The following is a 27,319-nucleotide window of genomic DNA, read 5'->3' on the forward strand; positions in this document are numbered from 1 at the left end:
TAATTGTCCTGTGAAATGAATGAGAAAGGACCCAAAGGCAAGCACGTCCAAACAGCTGCAAGAGTTGGAGAGGGGACAGAAGCCAAACACAGGGATGCTAACACTTGTCAAAGGGGCTCATTAAGATCAGACATTGACAGCCTTGAGAGTCAGAAGCAAACACCTTCTTTAGAAATCAGTGCAAAGATCTTTGAAGATGAGTGTGGCATTAAGGCAATACCCAGAGGGCAGTGCTGCAGAAGACTAACTGAATATGCATATGATGAGACAGATTTTGCATATGGTTAACTAGTGTTGATTTGCATGAGAAGGAAGCATCTATAAATCTAAGGTGTCCTGCAGGAGGACCCCAGGTTTTTCGTCTTGTCAACATCAGATCCAGCTTGGCAGAAGCCCGGCTCCACCCCCGCCATGTAACTCACAAGATCAGTGAGGTTAGGGGGAGCAACTAGTTGGTAACAACCACCAGCTGGAGTGTGTCTGTGTGTGTGTGTGAGAGTGCGTGAGTGTAACATCACAAGCCTATGACAAAATAGTGGTTGACAGCTGTTCTACCAGTAAGTGTGGCGTTCTGCCTTATCCCCTGCAAAAGAGCCCATGCAGTACTTTAAGCACAATGGTGCCATGGGGCCAGGTTGGTTCTCTCGTGGGCAGATGGGAACCCGTCATGCAGGCCAGGAAGACAGCAGTGAGATCAGACAGTTTATTGGGGGTCCGTGCAGTCCCCATCCCACCCGCTATTGCTCCACATTCTTGACACGCAGCACAACAGGCACAGAGGTGCATGGGATCATGCCCAAGTCTGTGATCACAAGGTCCACCAGCTCAGGGGGAGTCACGTCATAGACCAGATTGAGGAGCCGCAGAGATGCGTTCTCTTTCCAGCCATCAAGCTGGGCTCCCTTCCCAGGCAGGATCAGGTCGTCAGGGTCATCTACAGAGACAGTCAGGTGTTAGGGTGCACCTGAACTCCCACCCCAGCCTGAGGATCCACCCAGCACTGGGACAGGCCCCCATGACTTCCTTGACTGGCCAGAGGAGGGCGCAGCAGTGAGATGGACCATGCACTGGCCAGGCTGGCTGCACTGCGGCCAATGGCTGCACTGGGGAACAGATCCCACAGCTTGGGAGGACACAGGCCACCTACCCAGCTCGTTGGAGACAAAGGAGTCCGTCTGCACCCGCTCACAGAACTTGTAGGTCTCACAGCACACTAGTACAGGCACGTTGTAGGCCTTGGACACCAGTGCGATCTGGGAGGTCCCCACCCGGGACATGACAGAGCCATTCGCCAGCAGCGCATGGGCCCCCAGCAACACCTTGGAGACCTGTAGAGGGGGAAACAGGTCAACTGGTATCAATGAACAGTTGTGGCAGGCAGCCTCTACCTCCACGACCCCTGCAACACCCTTCCCCTCTGCCCGCCAGCCACAGCTCGCTCACCTCTGGCAGCACGTAGGAGATGGCAGTGATCATGACATAGGTGCAGCGGATGCCCTTGCGCACCAGTCTGCGCAGCATGTCCCGGCCTTCCAGCCGCGGGCGACTGTCCACCACGATCACCTGGAAGGCTCGGCCCTTGGCGTGGGCATCACACAGTGTGTGGTTCACTAAGGAGGAGCTGACAGGCACCACAAATGAGTTCATGGAGCATAAGGTGGGATGGGACCCTGCAGTCCAGGGGTGGACATTGCCGTTTGCTGGGGGGGACCGCTCCAATACTTTGCTAAGTGCCTGAGGGCCGCACTCTTCTATGATATTAATGGAGGAGTGGTGGGGTCTGGGATGGAGGTTTGGTGCAGACAGGCGCTCAGGCTAGGGGACTGGGGTGCAGGGAAGGGTGTGGGATCTGGGAAGCAATTTGAGTGAAGGAAGGGGTTGTGAGCTGGGGCTGGGGCCTCTCAGAGAGGGGATCAGAAGTTGTCCCCACTGGCTGGCAGGCCTGGGATGCACAGTCCTAGAGATGCCAGTTCTATGACCACCCCCCCCTGCAAGAGAAGATGGGTGGTGGTAGTCGGGGACTCCCTCCTGAGAGAGAGAGTCGTCCATCTGCCATCCAGATCGGGGATCTCGGGAAATTTGCTGCTTACCAGGAGCTTCCAAAAATCATCAAACCTGCAAATTCTTACCCCTTCCTACATCTCCACATAGGAACCCCCCACACAGCAAAGAACAACTGGCTCTGTGGACACGGGGAAGTCAATGGATGCGATATACTTTTGACACAGTTTCCCACAATATTCTTGCCCATAACGTAAGGAAGTATGGACTGGCCTGACTGATGGGCCCAACGGGCAGCAGTCAAAGGCTCATGTCTGGCTGGTGGTCAGTTTCAAGTGGAGCACCCAAGGCTCAGCTGTAGGGCCAGTGTTGTTCAACATCTCTGTTAATGACCTGGATGAGGGGATGGTTTGCACTCTCAGCACGTTTGCAGATGACACTAAGCTAGGGGGACAGGTAGATACACTGGAGGGTAGGGACAGGGTCCAGAGTGACCTGGATAAATTGGAGGATTGGGCCAAAATAAATGTGATGAGGTTCAACAAGAAGTGCAGAGTCCTGCCCTTGGGATGGAAGAATCCCAACCATTGTTACAGGCTGGGATTGTAGCAGTGCAGCAGAAAAGATCTGGGGATTACAGGGGATGAAAGGCTGGATATGTGTAAACACTGTGCCCTTGCAGCCAAGAAGGCCAATGGCATATTGGGGTGCATTAGGAGAAGTATTTCCAGCAGATCTAAAGAAGTTATTATTCCCCTCTACTCAGCTCTGGTGAGGCCTCATCTGAAGTATTGCAGCCAGTTCAGGGCTCCCCAGTATAGAAAGGATGTGGATGCACCCGAGAGGGTTCAGTGGAGGGCAATGAAAATAATTAAGGGGCTGGGGCACAGGACCTGTGAGGAGAGGCTGAGAGATTTGGGCTTGTTTAGTTTACAGAAGAGAGGACTGAGGGGTGATTTAAGAGCAGCCTTCAACTTCCTGAAGGGGAGCTCTAAAGAGGATGGAGAGAGGCTGTTCTCAGTGGTTTCAGATGGCAGAACAAGGAGCAATGGTCTGAAGTGGAAGAGGGAGAGGCGTAGGTTAGATATTAGGAAAAACTCCTTCCCCAGGTGGGTGGTGAAGCACTGGAATGTGTTGCCTAGAGAGGTGGTGGATTCTCCATCCCTTGAGGTTTTTAAGTCCCAGGTGCACAAGGCCCTGCCTGGGATGACTTAGTGGGGGTTGATCCTGCTTCGGGCAGGGGGCTGGACTAGATGATCTCCTGAGGTCCCTTCCAGCCCTGGGATTCTATGATTGGGTGGCTCCCACCCAGCAGGACCCTCTGGCAGCCTTCCTGCCTGCCACACCCCCTCAAAGTGGCCTGCTGCAGGATCCATGTGTTCTCTGCATGCCACACACCCCTGCAACATAAGCACAGCCCAGGCAACTCCCAGCCAATGGAAACTGCAAGGCTGTGCTGCAGGCAGGAGCATGTAGAGATGCACATGGCCCCTGTAGCTGGCCATTTGGGGCAGTGCAGGGGTATGGAGGGCAGGGAGCCTGTCCAGGGGGCCTGCTAGGCTGCAGGGTGGGGGTGGGTAAGATGTGGCTCCCAGGCCGTGTTTTGCTCACCCCGATCAAGTCTAATCTCCTGCATATCACAGGCCACAGCATCCAATCCAGTGACCCTGGCACTGAGGGGGGTGAGTCTCACGCACACTCGGAACGGCAGCTAGTCTGGCTGCAAAGCCATCGAAGGAGGGAGAATTCCCACTGCCCTTGGCAGTCTCCCACAGAGGTTCACCCTCCGCTGTCCCTTCTTTCCACTCTGGGTCTGTCAGGCTCCACATTCCGGCCCTAGGCTCTTGTTCTGCCTCTCCGCACTTCTCTGCCCTTCGAGGCCTCCCCTAGGGAAGCGCTGTAATAATGACATCACAGTGAGGTTGCCTCTGGCTTTCCTTACTGACCGGCCAAGCCCATGCTGCTTCATTCCAAATACTGACAATTGGCTGAGCAGTTCTGCCTTCTCCACACCACAAAGACTGTACCGTCTCCAGCTAGTAATGAGCCTACACCAGTGCTAGGGCTTCTCTTGTTCCTGGCACATTAAAATTCCTTATTACCCTTAGTCCTAACAGCCAGGCATTTTTCTGAGAAGTCTGTAGCCTCCTTTGGCAATTTGCTACACTTCTGAGCTTCGAAGTCCTGTCACTTGCCATCCGTGCCCCTTTTGCTCCTTCTCTTAATAGTGGGTTTTTATTTCGTATTGCTGCTTTCCCTCCCTCGCTGACCCCGGATGGGCTTTTAGCCCCCTTTTCCTCTGCTGTGATTGTGGGCATCATGGTCTTTCAGATGTCTAATTAATTCCTCCTGAGAGCACCTGATTTCCATTCACAGCTTTTGGTCTAAATTTTCCTTCAGTTTTGCTGGTGGGGAAGAAGCCTTTTCAAAGCACCAAGTATCTGTATTTCTGGAGGGGGTGTCCAGTTTGCCCAGAGTGAAGGGAAGGAAGTCTTCTCCACCCTGGGCCAGAACATGGCACAGGGAAGCCCCCTCCCTCTTACCATCCATAGACAAGGATGACATCGCGGTCACTGATCTTCTCGAAGGCGTACTTGGAGATGGCTTCAGCGGCCAGTTGGATTTTCTCCCTCACATACTTGTTGATGCATTCCTGCAGTGCCTCCTTCGCCTGGGGAGAAGCAATGCCAGCCCCTTTGGGGCCTGAGAGCCCACCTTCTTGCTCGACCCATAGCCATGGCCTGCACCCCACAGCTGGCCGTGCTCCATCCCATCCCATCCCACCCCACCACCCTCACAGGGCCTCACAGCGCACAGCTTGGGAGAGCCCTGCTGCACGGGGGCAGGAAGGGAAAGAAACAGGTCAGGACTGCACAGTCCAGCCAGGGCAGCACCCATCCCCACATCCCAGCCTCACGACTAGAGGGCAGGCTACCCTGTATGGCACAGGCCTCACCCCGAGTCCAAAGCGCCCATCAGCCCACAGGGCTGGCAAGGAAACCAGGAGTTACTCCCTCTGGGCTGCTCTCGTCAGCTGCCACTGTGGTAGCTCCTTCCGGCTCCGAGGCCCCCAGGCACCCCTCTGGGGCCTTCAGAGCTGCAACCAAAAACCAGAAAAGCCACACAGAAATGCTGCAAACCAGACAAGTGTGGCAGCTGGAGGAGGAACCCCCCAAAACAGGGGCAGGAGGTCAGCTCAGCCAAAGAGAAATTCCCTGGGCTGGACTTTGACCAGGCCATGGGAGCTCCCACTCCAGATCCAACAGACAGCACATGGCAAGGATCTGCAATATGGTAGGCCACTGCCGTAACATCTCAGCTGAGCGCGACAGGCCCCTCTGCCGCTGTTCCCTGCGAGCAGAGCGCGTGGGCAGCCACACCAGAGAAGTGCAAAGCTGCCTGGCTGACGAGCAGTGCGAGAAAGCTGGAACCCTGTGTTCCTCCTGGAGCTGCACAGACGCCTGGGCCAGGGCACAACAAAAATTATTCCACACACTGAAGTTAAAAACGTACAGGAAATATCACCCTCTACAGCTGCACTCAAGAACTGGGGCCAGCACTGACTGCAAGGGCAGAACGCTCCCGCCTCCTCCCCTGCCCGGCTCCCCACCACACAGCGCCCCCAGCGCGGCGCTGGGGCCAGCACTGACTGCAAGGGCAGAACGCTCCCACCACGTCCCCTGCCCGGCTCCCCACCACACAGCGCCCCCAGCGCTGCACTGGGACCAGCACTGACTGCAAGGGCAGAACGCTCCCGCCTCCTCCCCTGCCCGGCTCCCCACCACACAGCGCCCCCAGCGCTGCACTGGGGCCAGCACTGACTGCCAGGGCAGAACGCTCCCACCACGTCCCCTGCCCGGCTCCCCACCACACAGCGCCCCCCGCGCTGCACTGGGGCCAGCACTGACTGCAAGGGCAGAACGCTCCCACCACGTCCCCTGCCCGGTTCCCCACCACACAGCGCCCCCCGCGCTGCACTGGGGCCAGCACTGACTGCAAGGGCAGAACGCTCCCACCACGTCCCCTGCCCGGCTCCCCACCACACAGCGCCCCCCGCGCTGCACTGGGGCCAGCACTGACTGCAAGGGCAGAACACTCCCACCACGTCCCCTGCCCGGCTCCCCACCACATAGCGCCCCCAGCGCTGCACTGGGGCCAGCACTGACTGCCAGGGCAGAACGCTCCCACCTCCTCCCCTGCCCGGCTCCCCACCACACAGCGCCCCCCGCGCTGCACGGGGACCAGCACTGACTGCCAGGGCAGAACGCTCCCACCACGTCCCGTGCCCGGCTCCCCACCACACAGCGCCCCCCGCGCTGCACTGGGGCCAGCACTGACTGCAAGGGCAGAACGCTCCCACCACGTCCCCTGCCCGGTTCCCCACCACACAGCGCCCCCAGCGCTGCACGGGGACCAGCACTGACTGCAAGGGCAGAACGCTCCCACCACGTCCCCTGCCTGGCTCCCCACCACACAGCACCCCCCGCGCTGCACTGGGGCCAGCACTGACTACAAGGGCAGAACGCTCCCACCACGTCCCCTGCCCGGCTCCCCACCGCACAGCGCCCCCAGCGCTGCACGGGGACCAGCACTGACTGCAAGGGCAGAACGCTCCCACCACGTCCCCTGCCCGGCTCCCCACCACACAGCGCCCCCCGCGCTGCACGGGGACCAGCACTGACTGCGAGGGCAGAACGCTCCCACCACGTCCCCTGCCCGGCTCCCCACCACACAGCACCCCCCGCGCTGCACTGGGGCCAGCACTGACTCCAAGGGCAGAACGCTCCCACCACGTCCCCTGCCCGGCTCCCCACCGCACAGCGCCCCCAGCGCTGCACTGGGGCCAGCACTGACTGCAAGGGCAGAACGCTCCCACCACGTCCCCTGCCCGGTTCCCCACCACACAGCGCACCCAGCGCTGCACTGGGGCCAGCACTGACTGCAAGGGCAGAACGCTCCCACCACGTCTCCTGCCCGGCTCCCCACCACACAGCGCCCCCAGCACTGCACTGGGGCCAGCACCGACTGCAAGGGCAGAACGCTCCCACCACGTCCCCTGCCCGGCTCCCCACCACATAGCGCCCCCAGCGCTGCACTGGGACCAGCACTGACTGCAAGGGCAGAACGCTCCCACCTCCTCCCCTGCCCGGCTCCCCACCACACAGCGCCCCCCGCGCTGCACTGGGGCCAGCACTGACTGCAAGGGCAGAACGCTCCCACCACGTCCCCTGCCCGGCTCCCCACCACACAGCGCCCCCCGCGCTGCACTGGGACCAGCACTGACTGCAAGGGCAGAAAGCTCCCACCACGTCCCCTGCCCGGCTCCCCACCACATAGCGCCCCCAGCGCTGCACTGGGGCCAGCACTGACTGCAAGGGCAGAACGCTCCCACCACGTCTCCTGCCCGGCTCCCCACCACACAGCGCCCCCAGCGCTGCACGGGGACCAGCACTGACTGCAAGGGCAGAACGCTCCCACCACGTCCCCTGCCCGGCTCCCCACCACACAGCGCCCCCAGCGCTGCACGGGGACCAGCACTGACTGCAAGGGCAGAACGCTCCCACCACGTCCCCTGCCCGGCTCCCCACCACATAGCGCCCCCAGCGCTGCACTGGGGCCAGCACTGACTGCAAGGGCAGAACGCTCCCACCACGTCCCCTGCCCGGCTCCCCACCACACAGCGCCCCCAGCGCTGCACTGGGACCAGCACTGACTGCAAGGGCAGAACGCTCCCACCACGTCCCCTGCCCGGCTCCCCACCACACAGCGCCCCCCGCGCTGCACTGGGGCCAGCACTGACTGCAAGGGCAGAACGCTCCCGCCTCCTCCCCTGCCCGGCTCCCCACCACACAGCGCCCCCAGCGCTGCACTGGGGCCAGCACTGACTGCAAGGGCAGAACGCTCCCACCACGTCCCCTGCCCGGCTCCCCACCACACAGCGCCCCCCGCGCTGCACTGGGACCAGCACTGACTGCAAGGGCAGACCGCTCCCGCCACGTCCCCAGCCCGGCTCCCCACCACACAGCGCCCCCCACCACACAGCACCCCCAGCGCTGCACTGGGACCAGCACTGACTGCAAGGGCAGAACGCTCCCACCACATCCCCTGCCCGGCTCCCCACCACACAGCGCCCCCAGCGCTGCACGGGGACCAGCACTGACTGCAAGGGCAGAACGCTCCCACCACGTCCCCTGCCCGGCTCCCCACCACATAGCGCCCCCCACACTGCACTGGGGCCAGCACTGACTGCGAGGGCAGAACGCTCCCACCACGTCCCCTGCCCGGCTCCCCACCACACAGCGCCCCCCGCGCTGCACTGGGACCAGCACTGACTGCAAGGGCAGAACGCTCCCGCCTCCTCCCCTGCCCGGCTCCCCACCACACAGCGCCCCCAGCGCTGCACTGGGACCAGCACTGACTGCAAGGGCAGAACGCTCCCACCACATCCCCTGCCCGGCTCCCCACCACACAGCGCCCCCCGCGCTGCACGGGGACCAGCACTGACTGCAAGGGCAGACCGCTCCCGCCTCCTCCCCTGCCCGGCTCCGCACCACACAGCGCCCACCGCGCTGCACTGGGGCCAGCACTGACTGCAAGGGCAGAACGCTCCCACCTCCTCCAGTGCCCGGCTCCCCACCACACAGCGCCCCCCGCGCTGCACGGGGACCAGCACTGACTGCAAGGGCAGAACGCTCCCACCACGTCCCCTGCCCGGCTCCCCACCACACAGCGCCCCCAGCGCTGCACTGGGGCCAGCACTGACTGCAAGGGCAGAACGCTCCCACCACGTCCCCTGCCCGGCTCCCCACCACACAGCGCCCCCCGCGCTGCACGGGGACCAGCACTGACTGCAAGGGCAGAACGCTCCCACCACGTCCCCTGCCCGGCTCCCCACCACACAGCGCCCCCAGCGCTGCACTGGGGCCAGCACTGACTGCAAGGGCAGAACGCTCCCACCACGTCCCCTGCCCGGCTCCCCACCACACAGCGCCCCCAGCGCTGCACGGGGACCAGCACTGACTGCAAGGGCAGAACGCTCCCACCACGTCCCCTGCCCGGCTCCCCACCACACAGCGCCCCCAGCGCTGCACGGGGACCAGCACTGACTGCGAGGGCAGAACGCTCCCACCACGTCCCCTGCCCGGCTCCCCACCACACAGCGCCCCCAGCGCTGCACTGGGGCCAGCACTGACTGCGAGGGCAGAACGCTCCCGCCACATCCCCTGACCGGCTCCCCACCACACAGCGCCCCCAGCGCTGCACTGGGGCCAGCACTGACTGCGAGGGCAGAACGCTCCCACCACGTCCCCTGCCCGGCTCCCCACCACACAGCACCCCCCGCGCTGCACTGGGGCCAGCACTGACTGCGAGGGCAGTACGCTCCCGCCACATCCCCTGACCGGCTCCCCACCACACAGCGCCCCCCGCGCTGCACTGGGGCCAGCACTGACTGCAAGGGCAGAACGCTCCCACCACGTCCCCTGCCCGGCTCCCCACCACACAGCGCCCCCCGCACTGCACTGGGGCCAGCACTGACTGCGAGGGCAGAACGCTCCCGCCACGTCCCCTGCCCCGCTCCCCACCACACAGCGCCCCCCGCGCTGCACTGGGGCCAGCACTGACTGCGAGGGCAGAACGCTCCCACCACGTCCCCTGCCCGGCTCCCCACCACACAGCGCCCCCCGCACTGCACTGGGGCCAGCACTGACTGCGAGGGCAGAACGCTCCCGCCACGTCCCCTGCCCGGCTCCCCACCACACAGCGCCCCCAGCGCTGCACTGGGACCAGCACTGACTGCAAGGGCAGAACGCTCCCACCACGTCCCCTGCCCGGCTCCCCACCACACAGCGCCCCCCGCGCTGCACTGGGGCCAGCACTGACTGCAAGGGCAGAACGCTCCCACCACGTCCCCTGCCCGGCTCCCCACCACACAGCGCCCCCCGCGCTGCACTGGGGCCAGCACTGACTGCAAGGGCAGAACGCTCCCACCACGTCCCCTGCCCGGCTCCCCACCACACAGCGCCTCCCGCGCTGCACTGGGGCCAGCACTGACTGCAAGGGCAGAACGCTCCCACCACGTCCCCTGCCCGGCTCCCCACCACACAGCGCCCCCCGCGCTGCACGGGAACCAGCACTGACTGCAAGGGCAGAACGCTCCCACCACGTCCCCTGCCCGGCTCCCCACCACACAGCGCACCCAGCGCTGCACTGGGACCAGCACTGACTGCAAGGGCAGAACGCTCCCACCACGTCCCCTGCCCGGCTCCCCACCACACAGCGCCCCCAGCGCTGCACGGGGACCAGCACTGACTGCAAGGGCAGAACGCTCCCACCACGTCCCCTGCCCGGCTCCCCACCACACAGCGCCCCCAGCGCTGCACGGGGACCAGCACTGACTGCAAGGGCAGAACGCTCCCACCACGTCCCCTGCCCGGCTCCCCACCACACAGCGCCCCCCGCGCTGCACGGGAACCAGCACTGACTGCAAGGGCAGAACGCTCCCACCACGTCCCCTGCCCGGCTCCCCACCACACAGCGCACCCAGCGCTGCACTGGGACCAGCACTGACTGCAAGGGCAGAACGCTCCCGCCTCCTCCCCTGCCCGGCTCCCCACCACACAGAGCCCCCCGCGCTGCGCTGGGGCCAGCACTGACTGCAAGGGCAGAACGCTCCCACCACGTCCCCTGCCCGGCTCCCCACCACACAGCGCCCCCCGCGCTGCACGGGGACCAGCACTGACTGCAAGGGCAGAACGCTCTCACCACGTCCCCTGCCCGGCTCCCCACCACATAGCGCCCCCCGCGCTGCACGGGGACCAGCACTGACTGCAAGGGCAGAACGCTCCCACCACGTCCCCTGCCCGGCTCCCCACCACACAGCGTCCCCAGCGCTGCACGGGGACCAGCACTGACTGCAAGGGCAGAACGCTCCCGCCACGTCCCTTTCCAGCTTCCTTTAGCTGAAGGAAGATCCAGTAAGTGACAAACACAAATCGTGAAAGGTGGGCAGGACGGGGAAAGGGCCCTAGGGGTTATGGTGGATGAAAGGCCGGATATGAGTAACCTGTGTGCCCTTGTAGCCAAGAAGGCTAATGACATACTGGGGTGCATTAGGAGGAGCATTTCGAGTAGATCCAGAGAAGTGGTTGTTCCCCTCTATTGGGCACTGGTGAGTCCACATCTGGAATACTGTGTCCAGTTTTGGGCCCCCCAGTATAAAAAGGATGTGGATTTGCTGGAGCAGGTTCAGCGAAGGGCTGTAAAAATGATTCAGGGGCTGGAGCACAAGACCTATGAGGAGAGGCTGAGGGATTTGGGTTTATTTAGTTTGTGGAAGACTGAGGGGTGATTTAACAGCAGCCTTCAACTTCCTGCAGGGGAGCCGTGAAGAGGATGGAGAGAGGCTGTTCTCAGTGGTGACAGAGGGCAGAACAAGGAGCAATGGTCTGAAGTTACCGGACGAAAGGTAACTTCATGTGCAGCCTCCACCCAGGCCTCGCTGCATGTAACACAATGTATTTGGCCCCTGGATGGAAAACAATAGTGACCACAACTCCTGAGAACCCAGGTCACCTGCACACCCCTGCCCCTGCCCAGCACTAAATCCAGTGAGCAGGAGCTCTGGCCCAGCACCTCCAGTTCCCGGTGTTTGCTGCGGCTGCGAGGGAGAGTCTCCTGCCCGCTTTGGGGCGCACGAGGCACCGCGCCGCTGCTCTGCCTTGCCCACGGCGACGTGAGCAGCCTCCTGGGCAGAGCAGCAGCTGCCCTGGCTGCGCCCTGCGCGCTGCTCACCTCCTCCTCTCGCAGGGTGCTGGGCAGGGCGGAGATCTCCTTCTTGAGGAACTTGATGGCATTGCCCATGCTGGCGGAGAGGGGCCGGCACTGGGTCAGAAAACTGCAGAGAGCAAACCAGCAGTGAGGGGCAGGGCCTGGCGCCAGGCTGGGGGGCAGGGGCAGTGGGAGGCAGGGGCCCAGCTTGCTCCTAGGAATCAGCAGCTTTCCAGCATCTGCAGAGGTGCCCCAGCCTGGGCCAGGCAGCACAACAGTAGCTCCAAGACAACTCCCAGCCTGGCAGTGGGGAGCGGCAGGGGAGAATGGCAGCCCGGGTGCGGGGGAAGGGCTGATGCCCCATCAGAGGGGGGACAGCCCAGGTGAAGGGGAGGGGCGGAAGCCCCATCAGAGAGGGGCAGCCTGGGCGTGGGGTGGATGCCCGACAGAGGGGGGCAGCCCAGGCGCAGGGAAGGGGCGGACGCCCCGACCGAGAGGGGCAGCAGCCTGGGCACGGGGGAGGGGCGGACGCCCCGTCAGAGAGGGGGCAGCCTAGAGGAGAACCACAGGCCCAGTGCCAGCCCAGCCCCACACGAATGGCAGCCCCGAAAGCCCCTCGGAAGACCCTGCTGTCCCCGCTCTCAGCCTCACCTGATGTGGGGCTTGAGCCTGGCCAGCAGGTCTCGCGACAGCTCCTCCCTCGGCGGCGTTGAGTAATCCCGGATCACCTGCAGCAAGGCGGGCAAGAGGCCAGGGCTGCAGCCCCACCCGGGACGGGGAGTACAACAGCAGTGGGGCCAGGAGTGGGGGGCTGGCAGCCGGGGCTCACTCGCAGCAGCAGCTGGTCCCCAGCCAGGCCCATTCCTGGGGCACCCCACAACCAGCGGGCCTGAGAGAGACTGGCTGGTGGGGCAGAGGTGCGGCACCCCACCCCACACCACAGAGCCCTGTCCTGGGGTGGGGCGGGCTCCCCATTGGGTGGCAGGAGAAGGGGGGGCTGAGGCTTGGGCAGTGGAAATGGGGGATATTTGGGGCCAGGGCATGAGCAGAGCTGGGGGTGAGGGTGCCAGCAAGGGGTAAGTGGCGGGGGGGGTATTTGGGGCCGGGGCACGGGCAGAGCTGGGTGGGGGGGCAGGGCCAGGGGGTATTTGGGCCCAGGACAGAGCTGGGGGTAGGTACGCTGGAGGGGGGAGGGATTTGGAACCAGGGCACAGGCAGGGCTGGTGGTGGATATGCCGCCGGCAGGGAGGCAGTGGGGGGTATTTGGGGCCAGGGCACGGGCAGAGCTGGGTGGGGGGGCAGGGCCAGGGGGTATTTGGGCCCAGGACAGAGCTGGGGGTAGGTACGCTGGAGGGGGGAGGGATTTGGAACCAGGGCACAGGCAGGGCTGGTGGTGGATATGCCGCCGGCAGGGAGGCAGTGGGGGGTATTTGGGGCCAGGGCAGGGGCAGAGCTGGGGGTGGGTACGCTCGGGGGGGGGGCCGGGGAAGGGGGGTTATTTGGGGCCAGGGCACGGGCAGAGCTGGGGGCGGGCACGCTCGAGGGGGGGCAGTGGTAGGGGGGTATTTGGAACCGGGGCTCAGGCAGAGCTGGGGCTGGGGGTGCCAGCGGGAGGGCAGTGGTGTGGGGTATTTGGAACCCAGGCACGGGCATGGCTGGGGCTGGGGCTGGGGCAGACATGCCAGCGGGGGGTAGTGGTCGGGGGGTATTTGGAACCGGGGCACGGGCACGGCTGGGGCTGGGGCTGGGGCTGGCACGCCAGCGGGGGCGGGGGGGGTAGTGGTCGGGGTGTATTTGGAACCGGGGCTCAGGCAGAAGTGGGGCTGGGGCTGGGCTGGGGCAGACACGCCGGCGGGGGGGGGGCAGTGGTCGGGGGGTATTTGGAACCGGGGCTCAGGCAGAAGTGGGGCTGGGGCTGGCACGCCGGCGGGGGTGGGGGGCAGTGGTCGGGGGGTATTTGGAACCGGGGCTCAGGCAGAAGTGGGGCTGGGGCTGGCACGCCGGCGGTGGGGTATTTGGAACCGGGGCACGGCTGGGGCTGGGGCTGGGGCAGGCACGCCAGCGGGGGGCAGTGGTAGGGGGGTATTTGGAACCGGGGCTCAGGCAGAAGTGGGGCTGGGGCTGGCACGCCGGCGGGGGGGTATTTGGAACCGGGGCACGGCTGGGGCTGGGGCTGGGGCAGGCACGCCAGCAGGGGTGGGGGGGCAGTGGTTGGGGGGTATTTGGAACCGGGGCTCAGGCAGAAGTGGGGCTGGGGCAGACACACCGGCGGGCGGGTATTTGGAACCGGGGCACGGGCACGGCTGGGGCTGGGGCAGACACACCGGGGGGGGCGGGGGCAGTGGTCGGGGGGTATTTGGAACCGGGGCTCAGGCAGAAGTGGGGCTGGGGCTGGCACGCCGGCGGGGGGGTATTTGGAACCGGGGCACGGCTGGGGCTGGGGCTGGGGCAGGCACGCCAGCGGGGGGGGGGGCAGTGGTAGGGGGGTATTTGGAACCGGGGCTCAGGCAGAAGTGGGGCTGGGGCTGGCACGCCGGCGGGCGGGGGGGCAGTGGTCGGGGGGTATTTGGAACCGGGGCTCAGGCAGAAGTGGGGCTGGGGCTGGCACGCCGGCGGGGGGGGGGGGGCAGTGGTCGGGGGGTATTTGGAACCGGGGCTCAGGCAGAAGTGGGGCTGGGGCAGACACGCCGGCGGGGGGCAGTGGTTGGGGGGTATTTGGAACCGGGGCACGGGCACGGCTGGGGCTGGGGCTGGCACGCCGGCGGGGGGGGGGGCAGTGGTCGGGGGGTATTTGGAACCGGGGCTCAGGCAGAAGTGGGGCTGGGGCTGGCACGCCGGCGGGGGGGTATTTGGAACCGGGGCACGGGCACGGCTGGGGCTGGGGCTGGCACGCCGGCGGGGGGGGGGGCAGTGGTCGGGGGGTATTTGGAACCGGGGCTCAGGCAGAAGTGGGGCTGGGGCTGGCACGCCGGCGGGGGGGTATTTGGAACCGGGGCACGGGCACGGCTGGGGCTGGGGCTGGGGCTGGGGCAGGCACGCCAGCAGGGGGCAGGGGCGGGCGGGGGGCTCGGCCAGGGCCACCCCACGGAGGGCAGCGGGCGGGCGCGGTACCTGTCTGAAGACCCCCAGCAGGGCGAGGCAGCGGGCGTTGGAGCCGTCCAGCAGCCGGTGGGAGTACTGCAGGCCCAGGCGCACCACGGCCGGATGCAGCGCTGTCACCGGGATGCTGGGGACACGGGCCGGGCACGCGTGAGAGGCCGCAGAACCACCGAGGGGCAGCACCCGACAGCCCCAGGGCCGGCACGTCCTCCGCCCCACAACTTCCGTGGGGAGAGCCCAAGGAACCAGCCTGCCCGGAAGGGGCACAGGCACCTTCACAGAGCAGGGCCTCCACCCCCCAGGGCACGCCCCCCCCACACCCAACACCCTTACAGGTACCCCCTTCGGTCACCCCCCAGCCACCCCCACACATACCCGACACCCTTACAGGTACCCCCTTCGGTCACCCCCCAGCCCCCCCCCACACCCAACACCCTTACAGGTACCCCCTTCGGTCACCCCCCAGGGCACGCCCCCCCCACACCCGACACCCTTACAGGTACCCCCTTCGGTCACCCCCCAGCCACCCCCACACACCCAACACCCTTACAGGTACCCCCTTCGGTCACCCCCCAGGGCACGCCCCCCCCACACCCGACACCCTTACAGGTACCCCCTTCGGTCACCCCCCAGGGCACGCCCCCCCCACACCCAACACCCTTACAGGTACCCCCTTCGGTCACCCCCCAGCCACCCTCACACACCCAACACCCTTACAGGTACCCCCTTCGGTCACCCCCCAGGGCACGCCCCCCCCACACCCGACACCCTTACAGGTACCCCCTTCGGTCACCCCCCAGGGCACGCCACCCCCACACACACCCGACACCCTTACAGGTACCCCCTTCGGTCACCCCCCAGCCCCCCCCACACCCTACACCCTTACAGGTACCCCCTTCGGTCACCCCCCAGCCACCCCCACACACACCCGTCACCCTTACAGGTACCCCCTTCGGTCACCCACCAGGGCACGCCCCCCCCACACCCAACACCCTTACAGGTACCCCCTTCGGTCACCCCCCAGGGCACGCCCCCCCCACACCCTACACCCTTACAGGTACCCCCTTCGGTCACCCCCCAGCCCCCCCCCACACCCAACACCCTTACAGGTACCCCCTTCGGTCACCCCCCAGGGCACGCCCCCCCCACACCCTACACCCTTACAGGTACCCCCTTCGGTCACCCCCCAGCCCCCCCCCACACCCAACACCCTTACAGGTACCCCCTTCGGTCACCCCCTAGGGCACGCCCCCCCCACACCCAACACCCTTACAGGTACCCCCTTCGGTCACCCCCCAGGGCACGTCCCCCCCACACCCTACACCCTTACAGGTACCCCCTTCGGTCACCCCCCAGCCCCCCCCCACACCCAACACCCTTACAGGTACCCCCTTCGGTCACCCCCCAGGGCACGCCCCCCCCACACCCAACACCCTTACAGGTACCCCCTTCGGTCACCCCCCAGGGCACGCCCCCCCCACACCCTACACCCTTACAGGTACCCCCTTCGGTCACCCCCCAGCCACCCCCACACACCCAACACCCTTACAGGTACCCCCTTCGGTCACCCCCCAGGGCACGCCCACACACACCCAACACCCTTACAGGTACCCCCTTCGGTCACCCCCCAGCCACCCCCACACACACCCGACACCCTTACAGGTACCCACTTCGGTCACCCCCCAGCCACCCCCACACACACCCGACACCCTTACAGGTACCCCCTTCGGTCACCCCCCAGGGCACGCCCCCCCCACACCCTACACCCTTACAGGTACCCCCTTCGGTCACCCCCCAGCCACCCCCACACACACCCGACACCCTTACAGGTACCCCCTTCGGTCACCCCCCAGCCACCCCCACACACACCCGACACCCTTACAGGTACCCCCTTCGGTCACCCCCCAGGGCACGCCCCCCCCACACCCAACACCCTTACAGGTACCCCCTTCAGTCACCCCCCAGCCACCCCCACACACACCTGACACCCTTACAGGTACCCCCTTCGGTCACCTCCCAGGGCACGCCCCCCCCCACCCAACACCCTTACAGATACCCCCTTCGGTCACCCCCCAGCCACCCCCACACACACCCGACACCCTTACAGGTACCCCCTTCGGTCACCCCCCAGGGCACGCCCTCCCCACACCCTACACCCTTACAGGTACCCCCTTCGGTCACTCCCCAGCCACCCCCACACACACCCGACACCCTTACAGGTACCCCCTTCGGTCACCCCCCAGCCACCCCCACACACACCCGACACCCTTACAGGTACCCCCTTCGGTCACCCCCCAGGGCACGCCCCCCCCACACCCAACACCCTTACAGGTACCCCCTTCGGTCACCCCCCAGCCACCCCCACACACACCCGACACCCTTACAGGTACCCCCTTCGGTCACCTCCCAGGGCACGCCCCCCCACACCCAACACCCTTACAGGTACCCCCTTCGGTCACCCCCCAGCCACCCCCACACACACCCGACACCCTTACAGGTACCCCCTTCGGTCACCTCCCGGGCACCCCCACACACACCCGACACCCTTACAGGTACCCCCTTCGGTCACCTCCTGGGCACCCCCACACAAACCCGACACCCTTACAGGTACCCCCTCCTGTCACCCCCCAGGAACCCCCCCCAACACCCGACACCCTTACAGGTACCCCCTCCTGTCACCCCCCAGGAACCCCCCCCAACACCCGACACCCTTACAGGTACCCCCTTCTGTCACCTCCTGGGCACCGCAGTCACCCCCCCAAACCATCTTCCCCAGGTATCCCAGTCACCCACCCCCTCCTGTAACGCCCCCCGGACACCCCACCAGCCACCCAACCATCACCCCCCACACCTCTCACCCCCCCGGGCACCCCACACTCCGACCCCGGCCCTGGGCATCCCTCAGACATAGCCCCCCTCCCCGTCGCTCGTGGGGCCCCAGCGCCTTCCCCCCGCGCACCCCTTCACACATCCACAGCACTCCTGTCACACACCCCTCACTCCCTGTGCACACCTAGGGCACTCCTGTCACACACTGTGCACACCCAGAGCATCCCTCACTCCCTGTGCACACCTAGGGCACTCCTGTCAAACACCGCGCACACCCAGGGCACCTCTCACTCCCTGTGCACATCTAGGGCACTCCTGTCACACGCCTCACACACCCAGGGCACCCCTCACTCCGTGTGCACACCTAGGGTACTCCTGTCACACGCCACGCACACCCAGAGCACCCCTCACTCCCTGTGCACACCTAGGGCACTCCTGTCACACACTGTGTACACCCAGAGCATCCCTCACTCCCTGTGCACACCTAGGGCACTCCTGTCACACACCGTGCACACCCAGGGTACCCCTCACTCCCTGTGCACACCTAGGGCACTCCTGTCACACACCACGCACACCCAGGGTACCCCTCACTCCCTGTGCACACCTAGGGCACTCCTGTCACACACCACACACACCCAGGGTACCCCTCACTCCCTGTGCACACCTAGGGCACTCCTGTCACACACCGTGCACACCCAGGGTACCCCTCACTCCCTGTGCACACCTAGGGCACTCCTGTCACACGCCACGCACACCCAGGGCACCCCTCACTCCCTGTGCACACCCAGGGCACTCCTGTCACACGCCACGCACACCCAGGGTACCCCCACTCCCTGTGCTCACCTAGGGCACTCCTGTCACACACCACACACACCCAGGGTACCCCTCTCTCCCTGTGTACACCTAGGGCACTCCTGTCACACACTGTGCACACCCAGAGCACCCCTCACTCCCTACACACACCCAGGGCACTCCTGTCACACACTGTGCACACCCAGGGCACCCCTCACTCCCTGTGCACACCCAGGGCACTCCTGTCACATGCCACACACACCCAGGGCACCCCTCACTCCCTGTGCACACCTAGGGCACTCCTGTCACACACTGCACACACCCAGTGCACCACTCACTCCCTGTGCGCACCCAGGGCACTCCTGTCACACACCACACACACCCAGGGCACCCCTCACTCCCTGTGCACACCTAGGGCACTCCTGTCACACACTGCACACACCCAGAGCATCCCTCACTCCCTGTGTACACCCAGGCCACTCCTGTCACAAACTGTGCACACCCAGTGCACACCGCCACCACCACATTCTCCCAGGCCAGAGCCCTATTTGTCACATACTCCTTTAACCATGCAGGTTACCCCGCTCCACACACATTCCCATTAACCCATAGCCCCCAGCTCATGGCCAGTGCCCCTCACTCATGCTCCTCCTTAATTCAACAACACCCCCCCAGCCTCACACCCCTTCGCCCCATACAGTAAACCCCAGCCTCCCTTCACCCGGGGCTCGCCCTGTGCTCCCACTGGGGCTGCAAGCCCTGCCCCAGGGCAGCACACACACTCAGGGCTGGGCAGCGACACCCACAGGGTGTCACCCTGGCCTGGGCCCTCCAGGTCCCCAGCCTCCAGGGCAGGCACAGGGAGGCCAGGCTGCCTGGGTACAGCCACCGCCAGAGCAGGAGTGCAGCAGCCTGGGGCATGGGGCGCACCTCATCTGCTGCGTCAGTGGCATCCTCCGGCTGTACTGGTGCAAGTGGGAGAAGAGACTGACCTTGGCACCGTAGTCTGGCCTCAGGGGGACCTGGCAGGGAAATTGCAGACCAGGCGGCTTCAGTGCATGGCATGGCAAGCCCATCCCCCCGGCCTCCCGCCAGGCACTGCCCACTGGCCCCTCCTGCAGCCTGGCTCCCACCCTTGGCCCCACTGCGGCTGGGTATTACCCACCTACCCCAGCCCCTGCAGCGGGCGCAGCCTGGCTCCCACCCTTGGCCCCACTGCGGCTGGGTATTACCCACCTACCCCAGCCCCTGCAGCGGGCGCAGCCTGCGTGGCCTGGCTCCCACCCTTGGCCCCACTGCGGCTGGGTATTACCCACCTACCCCAGCCCCTGCAGCGGGCGCAGCCTGCGTGGCCTGGCTCCCACCCTTGGCCCCACTGCGGCTGGGTATTACCCACCTACCCCAGCCCCTGCAGCGGGCGCAGCCTGCGTGGCCTGGCTCCCACCCTTGGCCCCACTGCGGCTGGGTATTACCCACCTACCCCAGCCCCTGCAGCGGGCGCAGCCTGCGTGGCCTGGCTCCCACCCTTGGCCCCACTGCGGCTGGGTATTACCCACCTACCGCAGCCCCTGCAGCGGGCGCAGCCTGCGTGGCCTGGCTCCCACCCTTGGTCCCACTGCGGCTGGGTATTACCCACCTACCCCAGCCCCTGCAGCGGGCGCAGCCTGCGTGGCCTGGCTCCCACCCTTGGCCCCACTGCGGCTGGGTATTACCCACCTACCCCAGCCCCTGCAGCGGGCGCAGCCTGCGTGGCCTGGCTCCCACCCTTGGCCCCACTGCGGCTGGGTATTACCCACCTACCCCAGCCCCTGCAGCGGGCGCAGCCTGGCTCCCACCCTTGGCCCCACTGCGGCTGGGTATTACCCACCTACCCCAGCCCCTGCAGCGGGCGCAGCCTGCGTGGCCTGGCTCCCACCCTTGGTCCCACTGCGGCTGGGTATTACGCACCCATCCCAGCCCCTGCAGCGGGAGCAGCCTGAATAGCCTGGCTCCCACCCTTGGTCCCACTGCGGCTGGGTATTACCCACCTACCCCAGGCCCTGCAGCGGGCGCAGCCCTGACAGCCCCTCGCAGGTCAGCCAGCCATCAGGGCCTATGTTCATGGGGAGGACCATGTGTTCAGTGGTATCACACGCTGCTTTGTAACAGACCTGAGCACGCGCAGGCCAGCGGATCCAGACCAATGGGGCGAGCGGCATGGGGCACCCGGAATTAACCTCTGGGGGAGGGGGTACCACACAGCCTGCGACTCGCCTGACAGCTGGGTACTGAACAGGGACGGCAACGACGGGCCCGACAGCCCCGCTGAACAGACCCAGGCTGGTGGCAGCCAAGCTCCCCTCCGTCAAGCACGCAGAGCCCGGCAGCGGGTAACAAGCAGCCCCAGGGTACGACGCAACGCGCTGAGACAGACATCAGCCTACGGCCGCATGCACCACCACCTGCCGCGGCTGCTCGCTGGGAGCAGTGCGTCACCATGCGGCACGCCCTGCTCCGGGGAGCTGAGCGAGGCTTCGCCAGGCTGGGAAGGAGCCTCTCGGCCTGGGGGCTGTTCCGAAACCATCTGTACAGCCCCTGCCTCCCCACGACCCGTCCTCCCAGGAAGCAGAGCCCAGGAGAGCCAAACGCCACCCAGCTGCTCAGCAGACCGCCCGCGGCTCTGGGCTTTGTTCCCACCGTGGTCCACTTCCGCACACGGCCAGGAAAGGTTCCTGGCCCACGTCCCCCATCGGCCGCCCCCACCCCAGCAAGCTGAACTAACACATGCAGGGAGCCTGGCACCTCGGGCGGCCCCTTCACAGAGCCAAAGCCACAGCACACTCTCGGGTGCCCTCCCCCAGGAGCTCCTTGGCCCGTCATGGTGCCGAGCACCCGCTACCTGCTGCCGTTCCAGCTTCTTCGCCAGTCTCCTCTGCACAGCCGGGTCGTCCGCCTGCACGTGCTCTGGCACCCGCTTCACCACTGGCACAAGAGCACGGAGAGCAGAGTGAGCGGGGGACACGTGTGGCTGTCCCCCGGAGGGAGTTGGGTGAGCTGGCGGGGGACTCTGGGGGACCAGGAACGTGTCCCCCGCCAGCTCACCCAGCCCTACCCAGCCGGCACTGCGCCAGGCCCCCCGCCGGCTCACCCAGGCCTACCCAGCCGGCACTGCGCCAGGCCCCCCCGCCGGCTCACCCAGCCCCACCCAGCCGGCACTGCGCCAGGCCCCCCCCCGCCGGCTCACCCAGCCCCACCCAGCCGGCACTGCGCCAGGCCCCCCGCCGGCTCACCCAGCCCCACCCAGCCGGCACTGTGCCAGGCCCCCCGCCGGCTCACCCAGGCCTACCCAGCCGGCACTGCGCCAGGCCCCCCCCGCCGGCTCACCCAGCTGGCACTGCGCCAGGCCCCCCCGCCGGCTCACCCAGCCCCACCCAGCCGGCACTGCGCCAGGCCCCCCCCGCCGGCTCACCCAGCCGGCACTGCGCCAGGCCCCCCGCCGGCTCACCCAGGCCTACCCAGCCGGCACTGCGCCAGGCCCCCCCGCCGGCTCACCCAGCCCCACCCAGCCGGCACTGCGCCAGGCCCCCCGCCGGCTCACCCAGGCCTACCCAGCCGGCACTGCGCCAGGCCCCCCGCCGGCTCACCCAGGCCTACCCAGCCGGCACTGCGCCAGGCCCCCCGCCGGCTCACCCAGGCCTACCCAGCCGGCACTGCGCCAGGCCCCCCCGCCGGCTCACCCAGCCCCACCCAGCCGGCACTGCGCCAGGCCCCCCGCCGGCTCACCCAGGCCCACCCAGCCGGCACTGCGCCAGGCCCCCCCGCCGGCTCACCCAGCCCCACCCAGCCGGCACTGCGCCAGGCCCCCCGCCGGCTCACCCAGCCCCACCCAGCCGGCACTGCGCCAGGCCCCCCGCCGGCTCACCCAGCCCCACCCAGCCAGCACTGCGCCAGGCCCCCCGCCGGCTCACCCAGCCCCACCCAGCCTGCACTGCAGCCCACCCCTTTGAGCAGCCAGGGCTGAGGAGGGAAGCAGCCGTTCCCCTGCAGAGCTGTTCTTACTGGACTGGGGCTCGCTGGGCACCAGCCTGGCCTTGGCCGGCACAGCCACTGGGGTCAGCTCCACTTTCTTAGTTTGTTTCAGGGCTCGCTCGGCTTCCTGCTTGGCCCGGCGCTCTGCTCGCAGCTCTGCCTTGCTCTTCCCCCCCGGTGGCTTCTCGCTGCCAGCCAGGCCCTCGCCCGGCACGGCAGCCGGCACAGCCACTATGGGAGAGGTGAGGCTGTTCAGCGAGTGGGAGCCTGCCCACACCCGATGGCACACGGCCCCTTGCGGGCAGTCCAGTGGGCAGGGAACTCGACTGGGGTGCAGGAACCTGGGGCCATGTCCCTGCATCTCTGCCACAGGTTGGCCAGGCGCTGGGCCTCCAGCCCTGCCAGGGGCACAGGGATAGTGGGGCTGCTGTGCTGTGGCTGGGGGGTGCACCCAAGGGGTGGCGGTGAGGGTGAAGTGGCTGCGGTGGGAAGATGTGGGTGCTGGACAGACAAACGGCCAGTGGCTCATAGCCGGGGCGGCATGCAAAATGAGCAAAGGCTTGGGACAAAGGGGAACGGTTTGTAACGAGGCCTGCGTGTTCCTCAGTTTCCCCTCAGTGCTGCGTGCTCCCCGAGTGGGCAGGAAGAGGCCGTGTGCTCTCAAGGCAGCCGGGGACGGGGGGTTGCCCAGCTGCCCAGGCCCCCGATCAGCCGGGCCCTGCAGGCGACACTGGCAGAGCCAATCTCCTGGAGGTGGCATGGGGGGGTGCCCAGGGAGAGAGGCACGTCCCGCCTCTCCTCGGGGCAGCTGAGCAACCCCCAGCTGAGAACAAGGGGCCGCTGGGGGGCCAGGTCGGCAGCTGGAGGCCGTCAGCGAGAGGGCAGCCGGAAGGGCTGTGACCCCAGGGGCACTGCAGCTGGGCTGGGCGCTGGCTGCCCAGAGCGGGTGCTGCAGGAACCGGCCTGGGCCAGGCCCCGGAGGCCCTGCCTGGCTGGAGGCCCCCACAGCCGCTGGGGGAGGTACACTGCTCCCCGAGCTGGTGCAAGGCTCCCCCAGCGTCTGGCCTGGCTGCACTTGCTGCTTGATGGGGGGAGGGGGGTGCAGACCCCAGGCCCAGGAGACAGTGAAGCTGCCCCCAGCCCCCTCAGGGGAGAGTGGGACCCAGGGGTCTGGCCCCTAGCCAGGCCAGGCAGGCCCCCGACAGGGGCACACCCGGCCGTCCCGAGAAGGGGCGGCACCCAGGCAGCCTGGGGTACCTGCTGGCAGCGGGGCCTGGGGGTGCCCAGGGACGCAGGGTTCGGCTGGCTGCCCCTTCTCATCTCGCCGCTTCCTTTTCTGCTTCTTCTCCTTCCGCAGCTGCAGCTTCTCCTCCCTGGAGAGCTCCTGGGCCTGCAGAGGAGCCCCACGTCAGCGCAGGCTGCCCCACAGCGGTGGAGGGGAGCCCCACGTCAGCGCAGGCTGCCCCACGGCGGGGGAGGGGAGCCCCACGTCAGTGCAGGCTGCTCCACAGGGCGGAGGAGGGGAGCCCCACGTCAGCGCAGGCTGCCCCACGGCGGGGGAGGGGAGCCCCACGTCAGCACAGGCTGCCCCACAGGGCGGGGAGGGGACCCCACGTCAGCGCAGGCTGCCCCACAGGGCGGGGAGGGGAGCCCCACGTCAGCGCAGGCTGCCCCACGGCGGGGGAGGGGAGCCCCACGTCAGCGCAGGCTGCCCCACGGGGAGGGAGGGAAGCCAGCCCAGCCCCCGCCAGCCTCAGGGACAGCCCGACCCCCAGCCCCCACCTGCCGCCAGCCCATCCGACCCCCAAACTCCACCTGCTGCCAGCCCGACCCCCAGCCCCCGGCCACCACTGGCCCGACCCCCAAATCTTGCCTGCTGCCAGCCCGACGCCCAGCCCCAACCTGCCACCAGCCCCCACCTGCCACCGGCCTGACCCCCAAACTCTGCCTGCTGCCGGCCCAACCCCCAAACCCCACCTCCCACCAGCCCGACCCCCAAACCCCCGGCAGAGCCCCCACCCCAGGGCCCCTCACCTGGAGGGCTGCAGGCTGCTCGCATGTCAGTGGGGAGCCGCCCCCTGGAATAGAAGGCAGTAGGTGAGGGGCTGGAACGTATGGGGACGACAGGCCAGAGGGCGCCAGTACCTGGGTTCTGGGGGCCGGGAAGGGGGGGGCAGCTGAGGGGCAGTAAAGGGGGGCCAGTACTCAGGTTCTAGGGGCCGGTACTGGGGGGGCAGGGGGTGAGCCGGGGGGCGGTACAGGAGAATGGGGAGTGATACAGGAGGGCCAGTACCCATGTTCTGGGGGCCAGGGAGCTGGTACCAGGGAGTAGCGAGGGCCGTTAGCGGGGAGCAGGTAACGGTGGGGGTGGGGTAGGCTGGTACCGGGGAGTGGAGGGGCAGGTACCGGGGAGCTGAGGGCCGTATGGGGGTTCCAGGGCCAGTAGTGGGGGACTGGGGGTTGTACAGGGGTTCCGGAACTGGTGGTGGGGGGAGGGGGGGTCCGTACGGGGGTTCTGGGCCCAGTGGCGGGGGGGTCTGTACAGGGGTTCTGGTACCGGGGAGCAAGGGGGTCAGTATGGGGGTTCTAGGGAGTCCGTACCAGGAGGTGAGGGGTCTGTAAGGGGGTTCCGGGGTTGGTACCGGGGTGCGGAGGGGGCAGGGGGGTTCGTACGGGGGTTCCAGGCCCGGTACCGGGGGTCCATACGGGGGTTCCGGGGCCAGTACCGGGGGGGGCGGGGGGTCCATATGAGGATTCCGGGGTCAGTACCAGCGAGAGGGGGGTCCGGTACTGGGGGTGGCCAGTACCAGGGTGCAGGCCGGTACCAGGGTACAGGGGGTCCGTACAGAGGTTCTGGGGGTCCGTACGGGGGTTCCAGTAGCAGGGGGTCCATATGGGGGTTCCGGGGGGGTCTGAACGGGGGGTCTGTATGGGGGTTCCGGTAGCGGGGGGCAGGGGCCAGTATGGGGGTTCTGGGCGGTCCGTATGAGGGGTTCCGGTAGCGGGGGGCAGGGGCCGGTAAGGGGGTTCCAGTAGCAGGGGGTGTGTACTGGGGTTCGGGGGGTCCGCATGGGGGTTCCGGTAGCAGGGGGGCAGGGGTTGGTACGGGGGTTCCAGGCGGTGCATACGGGGGTTCCGGTAGCGGGGGCAGGGGCCAGTATGGGGGTTCCGGTAGTGGGGGGCGGGGACTGGTACGGGGTTTGCGGGGGGTGCATATGGGGGTTCCAGTAGCGCAGGATGCGTATGGGGGTTCCGGGGGGTGTGTACGGGGGTGCCAGAAGCAGGAGATGGGGGCCGGTACAGGGGTGCCAGTATCAGGGGCCAGTACAGGGGTTCCAGGGGGTCCATACAGGGGTTCCGGTAGCAGGAGCCAGTACGGGGGTTCCGGGGGGTCCGTACGGGGGTGCCGGTAGTGGGGGTCCGTACGTGGGTTCCGGGGGGTCCATACGGGGGTGCCGGTAACAGGGGCCGGTACGGGGGTGCCGGTAGCGGGGGCGCGGGGGCCGGTACGGGGGTTCCAGGGGCTCCGTACGGGGGTGCCGGTAGCAGGGGGGGCAGGGGCTGGTACGGGGGTGCCGGTAGCGGGGAGCAGGGGCCGGTATGGACGTTCCGGGGGCTCTGTACAGGGGTGCCGGTAGCGGGGGGCAGGGGCTGGTACGGGGGTTACGGGGGTCCGTACGGGGGTGCCGGTAGCGGGGGGCGTGGGCTGGTACAGGGGGGCCAGGGGGTCCATACGGGGGTGCCGGGGGGCCAGTAGCAGGGGACGGCGGCCAGTACGGGGGTTCCAGGGGCTCCATACAGGGGTGCCGGTAGCGGGCGGCGGGAGCTGGTACGGGGGTTCTGGTAGTGGGGGGTGGTGGCTGGTATGGGGATGCCGGGGGGTCCGTATGGGAGTTCCGGGGGGCCCGTACAGGGGTGCCGGTAGTGGGGAGTGGGGGCCGGTACAGGGGTTCCGGTGGGTCCGTACGGGGGTGCCGGTAGTGGGGAACGGTACGGGGGTTCTGGGGGGTTCGTACGAGGGTGCCGGCAGCGGGGGGCAGGGGCTGGTACGGGGGTTCCGGGGGGGCAGTAGCGGGGAGCGGGGGCCGGTACGGGGGTTCCAGGGGGCTGGTAGCGAGGATGCTGGGGGGTCCGTACAGGGGTGCCGGGGGTGGGGGGGCAGTAGCGGGGATGTGGGGGGGTCCGTACGGGGGTGCCGGGTGCGGGGGACGGTAGTGGGGAGCGGGGGCCGGTAGCGGGGATGTGGAGGGTCCCTACGGGGGTGCCGGGGGCGGGGGCCGGTCCGGGGGTTCCGGGGGGTCGGTACGGGGGTGCCGGGGGCGGGGGCCGGTAGCGGGGGTGCCGGGGACGGGGGCCGGTACGGGGGTTCCGGGGGGCCCGTACGGGGGTTGCGGGGGTGCCGGGGGCGGGGGCCGGGCCGGGCCGGGGGCCGGTACGGGGGTTCTGGGGGGCCCGTACGGGGGTTCTAGGGGGCCGGTAGCGGGGGTGCCGGGGGCGGGGGCCGGTACGGGGATTCCGGGGGGTCCGTACGGGGGTGCCGGGGGCGGGGGCCGGTAGCGGGGGGGCCGGGGACGGGGGCCGGTACGGGGGTTCCGGGGGGCCCGTACGGGGGTTGCGGGGGTGCCGGGGGCGGGGGCCGGGCCGGGCCGGGGGCCGGTACGGGGGTTCTGGGGGGCCCGTACGGGGGTTCTAGGGGGCCGGTAGCGGGGGTGCCGGGGGCGGGGGCCGGTACGGGGCTTCCGGGGCCCGGCGCTCTCCACGCCGCTCTCACTCACCGCCCCGCTCCGCCATCGCTGCCGCCTGCACCGGCCCGGCCGCTCAC

The 27,319-nt window shown here is 67.4% G+C and overlaps 1 protein-coding gene across 1 annotated transcript; it reads right to left on the minus strand.

Moving 5' to 3' along the window:
• Positions 1–689: 689 nt before the first annotated feature.
• EIF2B4 (eukaryotic translation initiation factor 2B subunit delta) lies at positions 690–27,319 on the minus strand. The gene is made up of 13 exons (XM_074991591.1): positions 27,273–27,319; positions 24,532–24,575; positions 23,755–23,887; positions 22,528–22,728; positions 21,368–21,450; positions 19,420–19,511; positions 14,881–14,995; positions 12,421–12,497; positions 11,794–11,896; positions 4,545–4,672; positions 1,444–1,621; positions 1,148–1,328; positions 690–934 (listed from the first exon to the last, which is right to left on the minus strand). The coding sequence occupies exons 1-13, from the start codon at positions 27,286–27,288 to the stop codon at positions 738–740; spliced, it is 1,548 nt and encodes a 515-aa protein (XP_074847692.1). The 5' UTR covers positions 27,289–27,319; the 3' UTR covers positions 690–737.

This window comes from Carettochelys insculpta, chromosome 3 (assembly GCF_033958435.1).
Source record: "Carettochelys insculpta isolate YL-2023 chromosome 3, ASM3395843v1, whole genome shotgun sequence".
NCBI lineage: Eukaryota > Metazoa > Chordata > Testudines > Carettochelyidae > Carettochelys > Carettochelys insculpta.

Bases quoted from the DNA above. Each gene is read 5' to 3' on its own strand.
- EIF2B4 (XM_074991591.1), bottom strand. The intron at 21,451-22,527 runs GTAAGAACAGCT...CTCTTGTGCCAG, and splicing joins GCCCAGCGAGCCCCAGTCCA to TGGTGAAGCGGGTGCCAGAG. The intron at 14,996-19,419 runs GTGCGCCCCATG...CCGTGTCCCCAG, and splicing joins CCACTGACGCAGCAGATGAG to CATCCCGGTGACAGCGCTGC.